This window comes from Zophobas morio, unplaced genomic scaffold (assembly GCF_036711695.1).
Source record: "Zophobas morio isolate AGI-343-1 ecotype UQ-CSIRO unplaced genomic scaffold, CSIRO_AGI_Zmor_V1 ptg000006l, whole genome shotgun sequence".
Lineage (NCBI taxonomy): Eukaryota > Metazoa > Arthropoda > Insecta > Coleoptera > Tenebrionidae > Zophobas > Zophobas morio.
The window spans coordinates 9,153,245-9,172,181 of NW_026972111.1; the positions used below are offsets into that span (position 1 = coordinate 9,153,245).

The 18,937-nt window shown below is 33.5% G+C and overlaps 3 protein-coding genes across 6 annotated transcripts in view; 1 reads left to right on the top strand and 2 right to left on the bottom strand.

Moving 5' to 3' along the window:
• The window catches only part of LOC135123182 (mediator of RNA polymerase II transcription subunit 1-like), a 99,316-nt gene extending 81,583 nt beyond the window's left edge, over positions 1-17,733 (bottom strand). Inside the window, exon 1 of the mRNA XM_064047676.1 lies at positions 17,616-17,733. The gene's annotated coding sequence lies outside the window, so the exon portion shown is untranslated. The remainder of the gene's footprint in view (positions 1-17,615) is intronic.
• Positions 1-18,937, bottom strand: part of LOC135123515 (mediator of RNA polymerase II transcription subunit 1) — a 188,730-nt gene that overhangs the window by 146,254 nt on the left and 23,539 nt on the right. The gene's annotated exons all lie outside the window — the stretch shown is intronic.
• Positions 6,813-13,166, top strand: LOC135123519 (BTB/POZ domain-containing protein 9-like). 4 transcript variants are annotated; one of them, XR_010279642.1, is made up of 11 exons: positions 6,813-7,063; positions 7,121-7,183; positions 7,231-7,300; positions 7,355-7,611; positions 7,662-7,929; positions 7,989-8,181; positions 8,248-8,392; positions 9,671-9,792; positions 12,384-12,520; positions 12,738-12,775; positions 12,825-12,876. XR_010279642.1 is itself a non-coding variant. In XM_064048256.1 (11 exons), the coding sequence occupies exons 1-11, from the start codon at positions 6,920-6,922 to the stop codon at positions 13,110-13,112; spliced, it is 1,539 nt and encodes a 512-aa protein (XP_063904326.1). In that variant the 5' UTR covers positions 6,813-6,919; the 3' UTR covers positions 13,113-13,166. The 4 variants fall into 4 exon arrangements, 2 of the variants coding, with proteins under 2 accessions (XP_063904326.1, XP_063904327.1); XM_064048256.1 differs by lacking the exon at positions 12,384-12,520 and adding an exon at positions 13,065-13,166 and having other exon boundaries at positions 12,825-13,015; XR_010279643.1 differs by lacking the exons at positions 12,738-12,775; positions 12,825-12,876 and adding an exon at positions 12,697-12,718.

Below are 18,937 nucleotides of genomic sequence, written 5' to 3' on the forward strand. Positions count from 1 at the left end.
GAATAGTAATTTAGATATGTGATATCTAAACAATCTAAAGTGTTAAACTTACACTTAGTTCTAACTTTGAAAATTCGGATACAAGTATGAATGCCTAATTCGATTCGTGGTGATTCCAAGTAAGTTTTAACAAAAATTTGATATTTTATTGATTTTCTTTTTTGTCAGATAATTGTCTATTCCAACGAGGACTGATTTGAGTAAGAAGTTTATATGCAAATTTTGACCACATAGTAGTTGTGTACTGGATTATGAGATACACTTTTGGTTTCCATGGACACAAAATTTACCTAAGTCATCTGAACGTTGATATTTTCGCAAATGAAGGTAATAGAAAATTATTTCAATTATTATTACAAAACATTAGTCATTATCATTACTAAGATATGTTACAATTACCCGCTGATTGAGTCCAACATTCATCTCAAACCAACTGGTGGTACATGTGTGCGTGCAATCCGGAACAGACGATTTATAAAACTAGTCCCTATTAAAATTAGACGTTAACGTAATAATCAAATTATTAGCTAAAGCGCTAGTATTTAGTCACTGAAAATGTCTCGTTCCACTCGATGATATGTGTATACAACCGTGATACACATTAAAATCAAAATAAAATTGTTGGATTAATCTTGAATTTCACCTTTAACCCACCTGCAACATCGTCCATATGATGGTGTTCTTTATGTGTGCAAATAGTATCTCGGTAGCAAAAACAAGCCATTTGACGTGATTGGTACAGTTTTAGAACACCTTGCTAAAATGAAAAGAATTCTACTATATGGGTATGGATACAATCCGCAATACATTAATTTATGATATTAATTTATAATTAATTTATATCCGAATATACAAGAAGAAGAGTTAGCCTTACTTTTATAGTTTATGAGATTCATCAATTCGGTTAAAATCACACTTCTTTTTATTTTTGATGATGATATAGGAAGTTGATATCGATTTTGAATAGTTAGTTAATTACAGGTACTTGAGATGCAAATTATTAACCGAATTATGGTGATTATTAAAATTCAACAGCTTAAAACAAATGATGATATACCGGGTGTCTGGAAAATGGCTGATTAACTCTCCGCTACGCTCTTAACAATCAACTGGTGAGTCTGGGAAAAATAGTAAAAAAAATCCTTCTCACATTTTGGTGGAGTTATAATGATTTTAAAATTGGTTCTTTCGCTACGTTTAACAACTAAACAGCTCATTTATCATCACAATAACTAGTAATAAAACTTTTAGTTAATATTTTTCTCGCCCATGACCATGTTTAATTACCATTTCATTTAGATTGCACAAAGATATGGCTGTATTGTTTTTGTAATAATTTGATAAAATTCCATTTGACAATAATGTTTGCCTGATATAAAGCGAAGGTGGATTTCAGTTACTATCGTTACTAAGAAACCAGAAAGTAAGCCGGACGTATTCATGCATTAGGGGTGTGCAGTGTTGCTAATTTTACTTTTATAAAATTACGTTTTTTTCGTAATGTACATCATAAAGAATTTTTTTATTATTTTTTTGGGACTCCCGAAACGCCCGTGTATAACGTACTGAAGAGTTAATCCGCCATTTTCCAGGCAGGCGGTATAACATGTATGTATGCAGTCTGAATACGCGAATTTACTATTTAATAAACTATACTCGAGTATATAAGAGAAAAAGAAATAGTCTTATGATGAACAAATTGCTAATTTCGTTATCAAAATTATTAAATTAATTAAATAATTTATCAGAATTTCACAACTTCAACCCTTAACGATACATAATATGCATGTGTGCATGCAATCGGCATTACACGGTCATAAACTATACTGGAGCATATGAGAGGAAAAAGATAGCCATATGAAGTGCAAAGTATTCATTTCGTTAACAAAATTATTAAATTAAAGAAAGTGGAGAATAATTAGTGGTGATGTTACCAACCTATCAATTAAAACGGTGTTAATGGAGTGTGAATCATGAGTATTTATCAAAATTCACCAGCTCAAAGCAATTGCTGATATATATTATGTGTATGTATGCAGTTTGCAATACGCAAACTTACTATTTAATTAACCATACCCGAGCAGGTAAGAAAAAGAAGAAAAAGAGGAGATAGCCCTATGATGTATAAATTACTCATTTCGTTATCAAAATGTTTAAATTAATTAAAGTAATCAAATCAAATTCAGCAATTCAAACCAATTGATGATATATAATGTGCATGCAATCCGCAATACACGAAATTACGGTTTAATAAACTATACCCGCGCACATAAGAGGAAAAGAAGTAGGTCTATGGTGTCCATGTTAGTCGTTTCGTTATCAAAATTATTAAATTAATTAAAATAATTATCGACTTCATAATCAGAATTATTATAATTGAGGATACATGTAATGTGCGTGTATGGATGTAACCCTCAATACACAACTAATCGAAGGCGCTGCAATTTCGTACATTTTCTGATGGAGCTGTGATAACAACCGGATGCACTTAAGAAAACACAAACCAATATCCGGTGATAAGGTGATAGGGTGCTGATAACACCCCCGCTGCACTTTTGGACCCGCTGCACTTTCGGCGCAAAAACCACTAATTCCACGCCTTTACTACTGTTGTGTATTAGTTTTCTGTGGGAAAATTCAAAATCCGACAACAATTGTACAATTTCTCTTAGAAATTCCATCGATTAATTTTTTAAATGATAAACTACTTTTTTGACTAATTAAGTAAAAAACAAGTAATTTCATTTTCCTGAAATTTTTTGAACATAGGACTATTGTTTACTGTACTGCGTTGTACCCTTCCAAATTTATATAAGTTTTTGTCCCTACTTAAAAGTTGATGACCATAGAACTTTGACAAAATTGTATTTCTTTATTCGCTTCAAATGAGTGATGACGTAATCTCAAAAAAAACATGAAATAAATGTTTATTAAAAGATATGCGTTTTGGTTTTCTTAATAAACTCTTCCATAATGTGAATGACAATTTTTTTCTCCAAATGTATTCAACCACTCGTTCATTATTTCTAAAACTGCCTTGTCATTTCAGACTTCGAAAACATGACCATGTTCGAAATAAGTGCCCTTTCCTGGACCCACATCTCCCTCTCCCTCGAGCACCCGGTCGAAGAAAGCATGGCCACCGCCGAAATCGACCTAACCGACATTTCGAACCTCGTCTGCAAGATCCGCAGTCCGGGAACCCCGCCTCCGGCGAACGCTCCCGACGCCACGTCCGATCTCAGCACGAAGATCCTAAACCGGTGCTTCTCCATCCCGGTGACGATGCGCGCTGTGATCAAACTATGGGAGAAGCAAGCTGCCAAACGCCATTACAACGGGCACGAAAATTTTAGTTTACCCCTCGGTTCCGGCGACCCTGGGGGTCACAAGGGGGCCCCAGGTGGAGGATTGACGGAATTCGGGGGGTTAGACAAGATCAAGCAAGAACCCCCTGGTAACGGCGGCCACGGCATGATGATGCAGGGACATCAAGGGATGTTCCTCAACGAGTCGATGATGGCCAACGCGAATTTCCAGAATTTTCAGACGAGCGACGGCATGCTGAGCAGCATAGAGTTGACGAACATTCTGTCGGGGAACGGACAGGAGAAGATGAAGCGGCCGCATAAGAGGAAGTCGGACGATTTGTGGAAGAACAAGAGGAAGCTGGGCGAGGCGACGGACGCGGAGATGCTGGTGGAGACGTCGAGCAGCGACTCGACGTCGAGGAGCACGCCGATATCGCAAGAGAACGAGATCCCGACGCCGAATTCGGGGTTGGGGTTTCAATCGGATTTGGAACTGATGAGTGGTTTGGATCCGGCTGAGTTGCTGGCCGACTCAGATAAGGTAAGCCGAAGAAATTATTACTTCCTGAGCGTAAGCTAGTCCGGACGACTTGCCACTTTCATGTTTTTTCGACGTTTCATGACCTCAAGTGATCTCCCGTTTCCGTCTGTTTGTCTGTCTGGCGTCTGTGTCGATTTTTATTTGACACGTAATCTGCGAAAGTACTGGACCGATTGTTGTCAAATTTTGTATGTATATTAGGCATATCATCTAGATGATAAACGGCTAACCAAAATTTGACTAATCATCCACACCACCAATGGGATAACATCATCTCCAAATCTACAAGAACGGTTCACACTGTTTTCCCGAAAATTTGGAAATGCAGTACTGTTACTTTTAGTATTACATTACATCTATTCAAATTGATATTCATGTCCTTGCAAAAAAGTTGATGACGTCATCAAAAAATTTTGTAATGGAAAAACTCACTTGAAATGAAGGCGTAGCACACTCTTTTACATTTACTTTAACATTACATCCCCATATCTTTATTTTAACTTAGGATTAACATAAAAAATAAAATTTGCAAACATTTTTCGGTTTTTCGGCGCAAAAACCACTAATTCCACGCCTTTACTACTCACAACGTTAAAAATAAGTTTGGATTAATAAGTAAGTAGTACATATTACAGCCATTTTTTTAAATCTACATATTTATTCAGCAAAATATTAGCATGACGTCGTTACGTTTTTAGTGGGGATGAATAAACAAATTTTGATAAAGTTTTTTTTTATTTAAATAGTATCCCCAAAACTTGGCTATTGTTTGTTAAAAAATCACCGACATACAGCTTGACAAACAGCCGCAATTGAGAATTTTTATTTTATTTTAAAATTTTAAAGAAAAGAATTGCTCAACAACTGCTTAAAGGCGAAATCAGTTACAGATTATTAAAACATTTTAACTGATCGTTTACGAAAGCATATTATTCAGAGATAAATAAAAGTGTTGTCCTCCTCCTTGATAACAACTCCAATAATTTCCTTATCAGAAAGAATTCTACAAAAATAAAGCGATTTTCACAATTCTACAGATATTTTCTCGTAGACAAACAAATCTAATCACCGATAAAATAAATTGATCTATATTTTTGCACATCATAAAATGGCAAAAAACGAAGAACCTGAACAAACGATCCCCATTAGAAAATCCTCAAAAGTTTCTGATGATATGTGTCTTTTTTATTTAACAGAGACTTTTTCCGACATACTGTTAACATCAGTTTTTTAAACAAACTTTTAATTTTTGATTGGGTATCAGATGCAAATATTTTAAGGCAAAACCCAAAACAAATAAAAATGTTTACGTTTTTCTTTTATAATAACGTTGTTATTATTGCTTTGGTTAGAAAAGTTTAAAACAAATCTACGACTAACACTACGATTTAAGCATCATTGTAGGATGTTTGGTAATTCCCTCATCAGAAGAACTCCTATTCTAGCTGTCACATAAATATTCTGTAAGTTCAAATTGCTAAAATATGATCATCGAAAAAAATGGTTTCTATCGTAAACATGTGGAACGTCCGTTCCGATTTGATTTGGCATCGTACAAAACTCCTAAGTAACGAACTTATGAATGTTATAGGGGAGAATTCTCGACGGTGTTGTCAATTATCCAAAAACGTACCAATTTCTGAAGAAGTTGATACATGAATCTTACACAAATTATCATAAAGCTTTTATTATTCCGCTCTTATTCGTGTTAAAATTTGATTTTTATATATTAAAATATCATAGTAAATCGAATTAATATTTGAGTTTTCATAATTTTAAAATTGCGTTTTTTGGTTATATCACATCATATACAAACTATGTAAAATTTTGTCTTTTCGGTAATATATATATATATATACCTATATGCCTTGATTTCGGGGAAAAAATTCAACACGATTTAGGGGTGTAATGATCAGTACAAAAAATTTGAGGCTAGTTACTACCGTAAGTCCTTTGCTCGAAGTTCACTCTTTCAAAACTGGAAGTATAATATATCATTAGACATAAAAAAAATTAAAGCACTACTACGATTTTCTGTTTAAGTATCGGCGTTAATTATTTAAACGTTTAATTTAATTCACATTTTTTTGTTTTTAGATCAGCCGTATATAATTTCACGTATGAAGATATTGTTACGATTTATAAAATTATAAAAACTTCAATGGATGACGTTAAATATGAAACTATTAAAAACAGAAAATATGCTCGCTATAGTGATTGCCAACATCTAAACTTTAAAGAAAAATAAGTAAGTTTCATCAGCACTGAAGGTTGACCATGCAGTTATAAGTATATTAATTACCAAAAACACCGATTCAATTGCATTTTCTACATATATATTTCTTTTCAACAGGTCAAGCAAGATTTTAGAAATTTTCTGAAAGATTTGCAATATTTCGACGTTAGATATTGGTTCTTTTACAGTAATAATAAACGATTATGTAAGAAGCATAGGTATAGTAAATAATAGTGGGAATTTTTTAAATAATTAATTTAAGTTCTCAAAACGAGGTTATCAGCTGTGAATTTATCATCATAGTAACTAGTAAAATAAACTGTAAAATTAAAAACTGTACATTTCTAGCGCTACAGCAACGGATAACTATTTACGGGCCCGTTGTATAAATTTTAAAATTAAGTAAAACTTTTAATAAACTATGAAATAACAACATAATTTTTGGAGATTAATTATTGCAACCTATCTTGTTTCTTAAAGACAAGTGGGTAATTACTGAGCATCAGAGACATCATATCGCACTTTATCATAATAAAAATTAAATAATTAAAAGAGTGAGTAAGGATTCAAGATATGGGGTGTACCGAACTATGTCTAATTTTACAACAGTTGAAAAAGATCACGTGTTCTAGTCGATTCAAACATTTCTTTATCGGTTTATCAGTAAGTTAACAAATCTATAGATAAATGTAAGTCATTCCAAAGGCGTAACGGCAAGATTTAAATCTAATCAGTAATCAGAAATCAAGTTGCAATCGCACCAGAAACTTTATTTCAGCCACCGCTAAAATATTTCCTTGTCTTAATATTTTTAGATTTCTACCAACCACAATGGCAAACGAAGCAGAACCCCAACAAAAAATAATTATTACTGATTCTTCGAAAATGTATGAAGATATGTCACCTTACTACTTGAGGGAAACGTTTTCCGACATTCAACTAATCCTACCCGATAAAAAAATTCATGCGCACAAAGTAAGTTTTTTCAGTGGTTTACAAAATGATTAACATAGAATAAATTTTAACTTTCAGATTGTTCTCGCTGCTAGGTGTAAATATTTTGAGTCTCTTTTAATGAAAAACCCAAAAAAACAAGTAAGAGAGTGTTCATGGAAATATTAACATTACTAAATTGTTTTCAGACTTATAAGATTACTTTACGGAATGTGCCTTCCAAAGCTTTTGAAACAATACTGTGTTACATGTATACAGGTAGTCAGCCAAAATTAACTAAATATCTATATTATCCTGTAAAATTTGTTGCAGGATCCATTGCCATCGCATCGGAAGACGAAAATGACATATCCGATATATTGCAGCTAGCACACGAATATTCATTAAAAACACTGGAAAAGAGTATAATCGAAAAAATGAATTCCATTGTGAATTTGTCAAATGTATGTTCCTTTCTAAACAAGGCCAATGCACATGACATGGACGAGTTAAGAGAAATATGTCATACTTTTATTGATAAGCATGTTTCGCAAAAGCTAGAATATGATTTTTTCAATATTCTCACACAAGTAACATCTCCAAAAAGCTAGGTATACTTAAACGTAATGATGCATTTCAGAAATCTATGATTAACTTGTTGAAAAGAGATGCGTTTCCTGTTGAAGAAATTAATGTCTTTAAGATAGTGGCCAACTGGTGCAAAATTAACAAAGACTTATTAAACAAGTTGGTTATTGAATGTATTCGGATATCTACGTTAACGCGAAACGAAATTTTGACTGTTGTTTGGCCGTCTAAAATAGTAGATAAAGCAAAACTGTTGAATGCTCTTGCAGCGATTGAGGTTAACGGTCCGAAAGAAACACAGCGATGCTTTGCTGGACGGTGTAAGTACGAAGACTGATTAAGAGACAAGTCGGAAATATAGATTTGGATATATTTTTAGTGAAAGATAAAAATCTTGCTACAGCAGAATATAATGTTAAAGTAATTTCTGGATTAAATACCGCAATGTTTTTTGAAGAAACTGAAAGGTATGAAGAAGGTGCTTATCACAATGAGGACGATAAAAACGGTATTACTGTAGATCTTGGTGCCGTAAAATGCTTCAATTACATAAAAATGTATGTAATATATGGGTAAGTACCGTTATTTCCGAGTTTGTTTAATGATTTTTTGAGATGATACGTACATATCTGTCGAAGTTCGTGGCCCCGTTACTACATAGAAGTTTCAACAGACCTTGAAAAGTGGCATAATGTTATAGATTACAGCAAATACTATTGTGCGTGCATTCAAAACTTATATTTTGAAGGACAACAGGCTAGGTATATTAGGATAGTCTTAAAGGTACATATTATAATTTTACTAACCTAAGAGCCGGTTTACAGAAGCTCAATTAAATATTTGATTAATGGTAAATTTTTAATGCGGCATTAAAGTACCACGTGACAGACTCTACGTCAATCAGGCGTCACTAAACGCCTCATTAAAAACATAATTAACTTAATCTCAATTAAAATATTCTATAAGCTGGCCCTAAGCAAGATAAAATAACTGTACATCGAGGTGATTGGAATAAGAACGCGGGGAGCATGTCGTATGCTTCCAGTGATACGGTTTTGAGACAAAATCACACAGCAAACATCGTTTACGTTTGGTTTATGGGTTATGCGCACGTGCAAGCAGACCTAGAAATACCGATCGTGTTACTGTACAAACCAGTTATTTTGCTTTATACGTAATGTGTCTTTTTTTAATAAACTCAACATCGTGAGCTGCAAACTTTGTAAATCTGTGATGAAAGTAAACAATCTTGGAGAGACACTTAGTTTTCATAATCATCCCCTTGATGGATGATAAACCAAATTGCTCCGCCGCTGCTTAGCGATACTTTCGAACGTAGGGGCGTGGTTAATAAGTCGAATGCATAGTCGTAAACGGTGTTTAGATTCATAGGGGTCGGTGCCACAAATTTCACCGTATTCCTCCGTTCTTATTCCACCCTCCACGCTGTACATGCAAATATTTTTACTTCCGACAGAAAGACAAAAATATGTGAATCAGACTAGATGCTAAAATTTAGTAGTGATTTCTAATCTTGTCAAGTAGAGAAAGCAAATGGTATGCATGTCGAACCATTCATTTAAAAAAACACGTTTGCTTTATTCCTAAACGATTGTTCTTTTTTTATTAACGAGTAACCATAGATACTGAAACAAATAAAAATAACGTCCAAAGCGCTGTTGCCAACTAAAATGTGAAGACGCCTAAATCAGATTCCAAATTTCACCGAAAAATAACCATTCGTTCAAAAGTGAGATAACAGGTTCAAAATCTATACTTATGTAAAAAATGAAACTTGTATTTGTGTTATGGGGCTCTTTTGAAAATTTTTTCGTTATTTTTATGTTATAAATATGGCATGGATTTTGTGTTACTCAAAATGTTGCACTAATTAAACTCTATTTTTGGAGATAACACTAGTAGAATATATTGACTGTTCACACCATAGATAAAAGTGTTAAAAATTTACTATTACACATTGCCAAGTTTCAAATCTTGACTAACTGTGATCTACAATCTACTCACCACATTAAAAATATAATGCTATGAATTTCTTTGTAGACCGATGGAGCCAGAATTTGTAGATTTCAAGTTTACATGAGCAGTAAGGTTCCTAAAATACATAACCAAATTGTTTGCCCTTTTTCAAACATCATAACTTCCGAAACCTTCATACTATCAAAGTAAGATGTTTACATATTCCATTTTTTCTTATTTCTGGTGAAACTACAGTGAAATCTCTCCGTCACCCCCTATAAGCGGACAACTCTTTTAAGTCGAACATTGTTTGCATAGTCTGAGTACTGACAATATAAAAAAATATATACGTGAACCTCTCATAAACGGACTCTCCTTTGAGTGGACACGGATACCACGCATTTGTGTAAAATAATAGATATATTAGATATCTTCTGAGCGGTAGTTATAGCTGAACGCCCTCTGGTTTTTACATCGATTGGAGCATTTCTTTGAATCACAAATCTGTAGACAAGTGTTTAAGCAATATGCATTAGCTATTTATGCTACTTTTTACTTAAAATTGAGAAAAACGCCGTTAAAATGTTGTATATTAACTCTTAAAGACGTGTCCAAACATATTAAAATGGGGGAAACTAAAACAGTCGGTACTATTACATATGTGGTACTTTTTTTTTAATACTGGCGTAATACTATATTGTGCAACAAGTTTTGAAAAGATCCTTTTTTCACTAGCAGCCTGGACGCATGCAAATGTTGACTCATTTAGTGGTAGCAAATTCAACTTTTGCTACCACCGGTTCAAAAAGAAAAATTGAGGTTATGTACGCAATGTTTGATGTGATTATTTCTTAAAAAATGAACAAATATGTGCTACAAACATTACTTGAGTATACGCATGGTAGTTGGTAGATGGTACAAGATAAAATGATTAACTCAGCGACAAATATAAACGGTTTTCTTTGTGTTGAAGATTTAGATTAAGTTTGATTAGAAATCAAAACAAAATCATGTTGTGTCAAAAAATTGAACGTTTATTTTTCAGTTTATTGTCTTATGGTTTCTACTAGTGAAAAAAATAGTATATTAACCACGGTTGCAAAGCCACTTCTAGACCTCGCACTTAGAACCCTCGACGCTGCGCGTCTCAGGTTCTAATTTGCGCTCGGTATAGAATGCTTGGCTCTGCAACCTTGGCTAATAATATACTATTTCACACGAGTTTGACGTTTAGCAGGCAAAGAAGTGTGAAAAAAGTCAATTTCAAACGTGTTGCACTTTATACTTTTTTTACACTTAAATGATACGCAAAAATTTTCTAAACCAACTCAAGGACGCTATTTCTGTTTGAATGAACGTCCAGTAATTACTTTTATTTTATAGAGAGCGGGCGATTCTGTCCGATTTTAGGTGGTAGAAACTTCAGTTGATGACTAAATAAAACGCCGTTATCATAATTCTCAGCACTGAATCGAAGCGAAGCAACTAATTATTTTGTTTGTTGTTTGGATAATTTCAATAAGTTTGGTTACCTATATCAAAAGTCAATTATGACAAGACTGTGTGAAAAATTTGCACACCATATGTATGTACAGAAAGTATCTTTCAAAGTGAGTTTGTCGTGTGTTTTTCAGCATTTTTGATACAACTGTAGAAAAAACGAATTTATTTGAGTCTAAAAAGATTAAACATTGACAAATTATGTAATGAATGCTTTACAAAAATAGAAAAGAAATTGCTGCATCAGATAACTTAATGCATATGCCAGTATTTTTCCCCAAATATTAGACTTTGAGGACCTGTAATTCAAGCCAAATGAAGAGTTTAGGGTATGGAAATTTCATGCTTCAACTGGTTGGCTTGAAAAATTCGTAAACGCCTTAACATTTATTTTAAGGCTATTTCTGGTGAACCAGCAAGTGTGAACCAAGATGTAGAAACTTTCATAACCAAGAATCCTCAACCTTTGAAAATCTAGTTGCCAAAGACATCTATCACGCAAATGTAACGGGTCTCTTTTTTGTAAATTCTTGCAGTGAAACAAGAAAATTGTGTTAACATGATCAGTAAGATTAAGAATGAGAATAAATGAAATGTGGAACCACTGCCAAACATTACGTGTTAACAGCACTAACTTAGAAGAGTTTTTAACATAGATAACATTTTATTAGTAGTAGATTTGACGAGGCAAATGAGGGACAAGTAGCAAATTATCAACAGTCTATTGATATGGTAAAGGACTTGCTACAATCTGTCAAATATCAAGGAGATTCTAAAGCATTGGAAATATTATTCGCTTGAAATTACACTTTGCAATATTTTATTTAAATCCAACAACCGCCAAACTACATAACTGGATTAGGTATTTTAATAATTAGTTAATTTTACACTGAACTGTTTTCTCTTCATTTTAAGTATTCCAAAAAGTTCATTTTCTTATTAATATAGGCTTACGGGCCAATTTCAAGTTGATTTGCAATTAATTGCAAGCTGCGCTGCTATGGTAACCTCGCAAAAATATAATGGTTTGTATTAAGAGTTCTACGAGATCACCATAGCAACGGCGCTTGCAATTAATTGCAAACCAACTTGAAATTGGCCCGCTCGTTATTACGCTTGTAAAAACGAAATACTTATACAATTAATTTTTTTTCTCATTAACGGACACTCAAATGGGAGGACGGGTTTTGCTCAGTTCTGAAGCTGTCCGCTGAAGAGAGATTTCACTGTATTTGGACTAATGAATTAAGTTTCATCGCTTCTTTTATAACTTTGAGATATATGTCACAATTTTTAGAAATGAAATATACGTAAACATACCATTAGAACACACAAAAATAGATAGTTAATGTTAAAAGTATCTAATGGTTGTTTACGTTATACGTGGAAGCACTACTATCTACATGTGTGAAGTTTGCTCACAAGGAGATATAGGTAAGCAAAATTCTATGGCCACACGAGTACGATAATAATGCGTTAGTCCACGTAAAACATACAGAATGTTATCTGCAATAAAATTTAAATAAATGAAAAATATATTTGTGTTTGAAATAATTGTACAACAATCACTCATTTGAGTGGGATAGGTTAAATTTATCCCGATGTTGTAGACAGAAACGGTTTTTAAACTTTTTTTTATTTATCAACACAGGGGGACGTCTGATTCATTTAGTACGTATCTGTATCTAAGTAAGTTTGCTAATTATTTATATATAAAAAAATAACATTTTCGTTTTAGATCAGCCATACATGATTTCACAGATAACGGTTAGGCTGCAATTTTACAAATCCATATCTAGTATAGAAACTGTTAACAACATTGAACATTTGGAAATAGTTAAACGTCCAATAAACGAAAACGTACTTCTCCGTTTTAACGAAAGAGTAGTCAATTTGATTAGAATTACTGGCCAACTTTCTCCTAATAAGGTAAGTTGCACCCTTTTGTTAACAGTTCTAATTACTGCCTATTCAACAGACAAAGGACCACGTCGAACAGATTTTGGAAGATTTTGAATGTTTCTAATTGCAATACGAACAAAATATGTAAACTTCTCTAGTAAATTTGTTACCATCCCAACACTTTTTTCATAAACTACACATCCTCAAAAAAAATTTAGCACTAAAGGACTCATAGTGAATGTCGGAGTCTACACTTGCCGCCTTTTCTAAGCAAAAACTGAATAATCGAAATAATAATTTCCCGATAATGTCAAAAAAAAAAAAATCAACCACTGAAATTAGCGAAATCATTAACTATTTGTTAATTCTAAAAAGTATGGGCTCATTGGTGGAATGAAAATCGGTATATTGTACATTCTACATAGGATTAATCGAGCAAAAGTTTGAAATTATATGAAGCTTCATGAAGTTAGGTAAGGTATTAAAATTTAAAGCTTGTACATATATCGTTTTTGTTTGGAACAAAAAAAGATTTAATCGGTAGTTTTGTATCCCAGTGATTGGTTAATTCGTTGTGCGTAAAAACGGAACGAAAATTTAGATCTCGCGAAAACGAAAATACTAAAATTAATAAACATCGTGTCATTCATGTCTTAAAATTATTTTTGGCGAAAAATTATTTAACACAGACCATTGTCATGCTTCATATTTAATGATGTCTATAATTGAGTGCTATTTAAATATACCTTCGTTCCTTATACGTGATTGCAGGTTGGTTTTTGCTAAACCGCTATCTATTTTATTTAATCTTTCTATAAAAACTTGTACTTTTCCGAGTCTCTGGAAACGTGCCCGTATTTCTCCTGTGTTCAAAAATGGTGATAAATCATGCATTCCAAATTATAGACCAGTATGTATTTTGTCCAATTTTGGAAAAGTTTTCGAAAAGTTTCTTTATCAGGTGATTTACAATAAAGTGAAGAGTTACATTTCGCCTTACCAACATGGATTTGTCTCTGGAAGATCAACTGACACCAATCTTTCAACCATTGCACAATATCTAGCCGAGGAGGTTGATAACCGTGGAAGAGTGGATGTAATTTATACCGACTTATCGAAAGCTTTTGATAAGATTCAACATAACATTCTAATACAGAAGCTTAATAACTTTGGTTTGAACACCGATGCTTTAGCTTTAATTGAGTCTTATTTAAGTAGCAGAGTTTGTTATGTTTACTACAATGGTTTTACTTCTAGAGAATTTATTGCTACATCAGGGGTTCCCCAAGGATCCCATCTCGGTCCATTATTATTTGTTTTATTCATAAATGACTTGCTGCTTTCACTATCTTGTCCAGTCTTAGCTTATGCTGATGACATTAAATTATATATGTCAATCAATTCTTACAACGAAGTTCTTTTATTGCAAAGTAACTTAAACGTATTGACACAATGGTGTATGACCCATAAACTCATTCTTAATAAGCAAAAATGCTTTTTCGTTACTTTCACCAGAACTCATTCTCCTTTACCGACGCAGTATATGATTGACGGTTATCTCCTTGATAAGAAGGATTGTATGAAAGATCTTGGTGTTGTTTTTGATTCAACGTTGACATTTGTTGAGCACCTTAATTGTGTTTGCTCTTCTGCGTCTAAGTCCTTGGGGTTTGTCATGCGCACTTGTCGCAACTTTAGTGACTTAAACTTAATGAAGCAGCTTGTGGCGGCACAATAACACGCGGGTAAAGCAGAGTAAAGATAAGTTGTCTTGTGGTGTAGCGGTTAGCATACCAGCCCGGATTGCTTGGAGACGTGGGTTCGAATCCCACCGAGGCACAACATTTTTCTCTGCTTTCCCACATTGGTGACCACCGACAGGCAACGCGCACGCAACATCCTTCTGCCACCGCCCTGTGCCCGCTGTGTTCGGGGTCCGCAGCACCGCCAGGGTTCGAACGACGAACGTAAGAGTGGCAGGAGCGACGCCAGCAACTATCTCCTTCGCACCCCAGCACGACCGCGCGCTGTGTCGCTGGGGGGGGGAGTACTGTGGCGGCACAATAACACGCGGGTAAAGCAGAGTAAAGATAAGTTGTCTTGTGGTGTAGCGGTTAGCATACCAGCCCGGATTGCTTGGAGACGTGGGTTCGAATCCCACCGAGGCACAACATTTTTCTCTGCTTTCCCACAAGCTCTTTTATTCCTATGTTTTAAGTAAAATGGAATATGGCATACTAGTATGGAGCCCCATATATGCATCTCACGCACTCATGTTAGACAAAATTTATCGTCGTTTCTTGAAGTACTTATCGTACAGAATCGATGGGGCTTATCCAGAAAGAGGAACTAGTTCAGTTGAACTGCTTGAACGTCATCATTTGCCGTCATTAGGAGAAAGAAGAACTCAACGTGCTGCATTATTTTTGTCTAAACTAGTGCATTATCAAATTGGCTGCGAATTTCTTTTGAGCAAGGTACCTTTCAATGTTCCTCGTCTTACGTCACGATCGGCATCCAATTTCCGCTTACCAACTCCACGTACAAATGTACTGCGCAGAGCACCGATATTTATTATGTGTAAAGCTGCTGATGTTATATATGATGACTTGTTTGTTTAAATAGATGTTATATTTTGTTATATGTTTGTCCTATAATAGGTTACTGTTGGACAAATAAAGATTACTATTATTATTATTATTATTATTAATATTATTATTATTATATACCAATAAAGTATTCATGCAAAAAACAGTGTAATAGTTCTGCCGAGTCTGTCAGAAACATCTATTAAAAACTTATTCATTTCAAAGGTCAGTCCGGATTTTTTTAAACAAATTTTCCTTAAATACATCATTTTTGGTGATTATATTTTTGCGTTAAACTCGGTATATATATATTTTTTTTTAGAGTAGGTATAAATTTATCAATTCCAAAAGTCCATTGTTTCCAAAAGTTAAGTTGTATAAAAAAGGTTTCAGTTTTATAACAATTCTTAATCCTATTTTTTAAATTACATATTTGTGAAAGACTATTCTTTTAGTTGTTTTTTTATTGTTGTAATTATTATGTGTACAATGAAATTTAAGTAGTAATTATGTTCATTATGCCGTATAAAAAATAAAATGTTGACATTTTGTTCTTCATACACTGTCTACGATTGTTAATAACTTTATTATTATTGTTATTACTACTACTATTAAATTAAGAATATTATTTTTAAGTGTTTACTTTTTGATAAAGTAGTAACTTTTGTAACTGTTAAATTTATGATACAAAAATAGATTGATGTGTTATTCGAAAAATAGTATTTGTTAACAGATAATGGAAATCTGTTCTGTGCGTCGTTTTGTTTAACAAATTTTATTTCATGACCCTCTTCAGAAAAAATACTCTCTAATCTTCATCAGCCACTACTAAATATGCTGCAAACGCCGTATTAAATCCTTTAGCATCAGGACTTGAACTTGAAAACCTACCAAATTGCACCATAAATTTTAATTTCAATAAGAACTCAATGGAAACGTCATCAGTGGCAACAAATGTGGACAGTTCGCCAAGAAATGGAGGTTTTTTTTTTGCAAAGAATTTATTATATTTTTCACGAGTTCTCTAGTTCATTTATAGTGGTAAAATGTAAAGTTGGTTGAACATAGAAATTTGTAATATTATAATTTTTTCTACCGCCCACGTTTTTTGGTTTTCTAATAGAGCTATTAACGCACGCAAATGACGTCACAGCAGTTCGTTAACAGCGGAAAGGCGTTCTTTAATAGATCTGGTGTAATTTAGATCGGTAAGATTGGTAGCAATGACGAGAAATGTCAGGTGAATGTCAGTGGCAAATCTAAAACTTAAAATTTCCCATGTTTCCGGACGCGTAACTTCTTCCCAAGACATTTTAACCAATTTTAAATTACAAAAACTCGAATTGGTTCGAATTACAATTGTTGTTGTGAAAATTCGAACCTCAAATATTGCGTGGTTAGTGTCAGACCGACCCATCACCAACCACGACAAAAGTCCCCAGATTAAAAAAAATGCAAATTTCAATTAAATTTTGGGAAAAAACGTGTGCGGTAGAAAAAATAGTATAAATAACTCGTTCATAAGGCCATTGAGGCACTCAACCTTGATATAACTCGCGACTACGCCGCTCGTTCTATAAACTTGGATTCGTGCCTCAATATTTGCCTTATGAAACTCGTTCTTTAATATACTATTACATTACAACACTAGTATAGTGCTGCTAAATTTATCTTAAAACAACTAGTTTCTAAGGAGTATAGTTACTATAACAATTTCCGTTAAAATAAAAAAATTTTATTAGCAACTTACTACGTCTTAAACAGTCGGTTTTGTATTTTTTAAGAAAAATTTAAAATTTTCTTGTATCTTATGGAAAAAATAAAACTAAATATACCTCATACACAGCGTTTACAGAACAATATCTTTAAATTCCCAAATTTTTATTTAATAAATAATAATCAACACGGAAGTGCTTTTCATGTTTTAATTTTTACAAAAGTACGCAACAGACACCACTTCATCTATAAAAACGTAACTTACATCAAAAACCACACTATAGAGTACTACACAATTTAGTGATGGTGTTAGTCACAATTACCTCGTTTGCTACTTGGACGTTCGCAACTACTGATTATCGTATTGAAGAGAGCTTGCTGTCTTAAAATAACCAAAATTTGAGAAACATGAGCTCGATGCGTAAACGGAATGCTAGCCACAAGAACACCATTCATGGTTTTGTGTTCAGTCATGAAGTAACAATCGGTTTGATCTGGTAGCGTCTGCAATAATTAACATGCATACAAATTGACAAATTGTGTTCTACGTATGATCGAAAAAAGTCGTCCAGCAGTCAGTGAAATTTAATTTTAAAAAATTGCCCTAGCAACACATTCCTTGTTCAATTTGACAGTTGCAATCAAATAACTACCAACCAGTTGGATTGTCGACATTATTATTTTAAAAATAAATTTCATGGTCTACTAGAAGAGTTTTCTTTGTACCACATTGTATAAACCTTTGAGGATGTTTTTAAACAAAAGTGAACCATGAAATTTTTTCTTCACGTCGGATAAACTGATTCATTGACAAAACGGTTTATCTGTCAGTACGTGAGACTGGCGTTCACTTGAGGCTGATTTGCCATTTTTATTGTCATTTAGAAATCATATTATCAAGGTAGAACATTTATGATTTCTGCCATGAAAATTTAAAATACCGAAAATTTCAATCAAATGGTGTTATCTGCAAATGAAAAAAAATAGTCCCCGACTCAAGAGTGAAGAGTTAATAATGAGATTAGTAAACGTATTGTCTGCGACTTTATTAAACAATTTTAAATATTTGTTTATTAAAAAATGTTTGTAGGTCAGTCGCGCAACTTCAATGAAAATTTGAAAACTTTATCTTTTGGCAAGCGAAACCTCACTCACTCTTATTCAAATTATGTACTTAGAAAAGAGCTGCAAGACTAATTTGGCAATAAAACGAAAAACATTAATACTTTATAGAGATGTACCGACTGTAGGTCTGGCCGACTAACCGACTAGCCGATTGTTCGGCCAGTAAAAACCGACTAGTCGGCCGACTGTTCGGCTTTGCTAAAACCGGTTTATAAATGCGACAAACAGTATGTTTTTTTTTCTATTTCTCTGGCTGCCTTAAAGGTTTGTTCTATTTTAATAAAAGGAATAACTAAAGTTCCTTTGTTTTCCAAAAATTGTGTTAAATTTGTTTGGATAATTTTAACATTTAATTTTTTTTAGTAACTCAGTACAAAAATAAAGAATAACACAATTTAGGGCCAGTTTATACAATATTTTAACTGAGTTTAAGTTGATCGCGCATTTAACAAGGCCATTAGCGACGTCTGATTGGCGTAGAGTCGGTCACATGATACTTTAACTTGGGGTTAAAAATTAA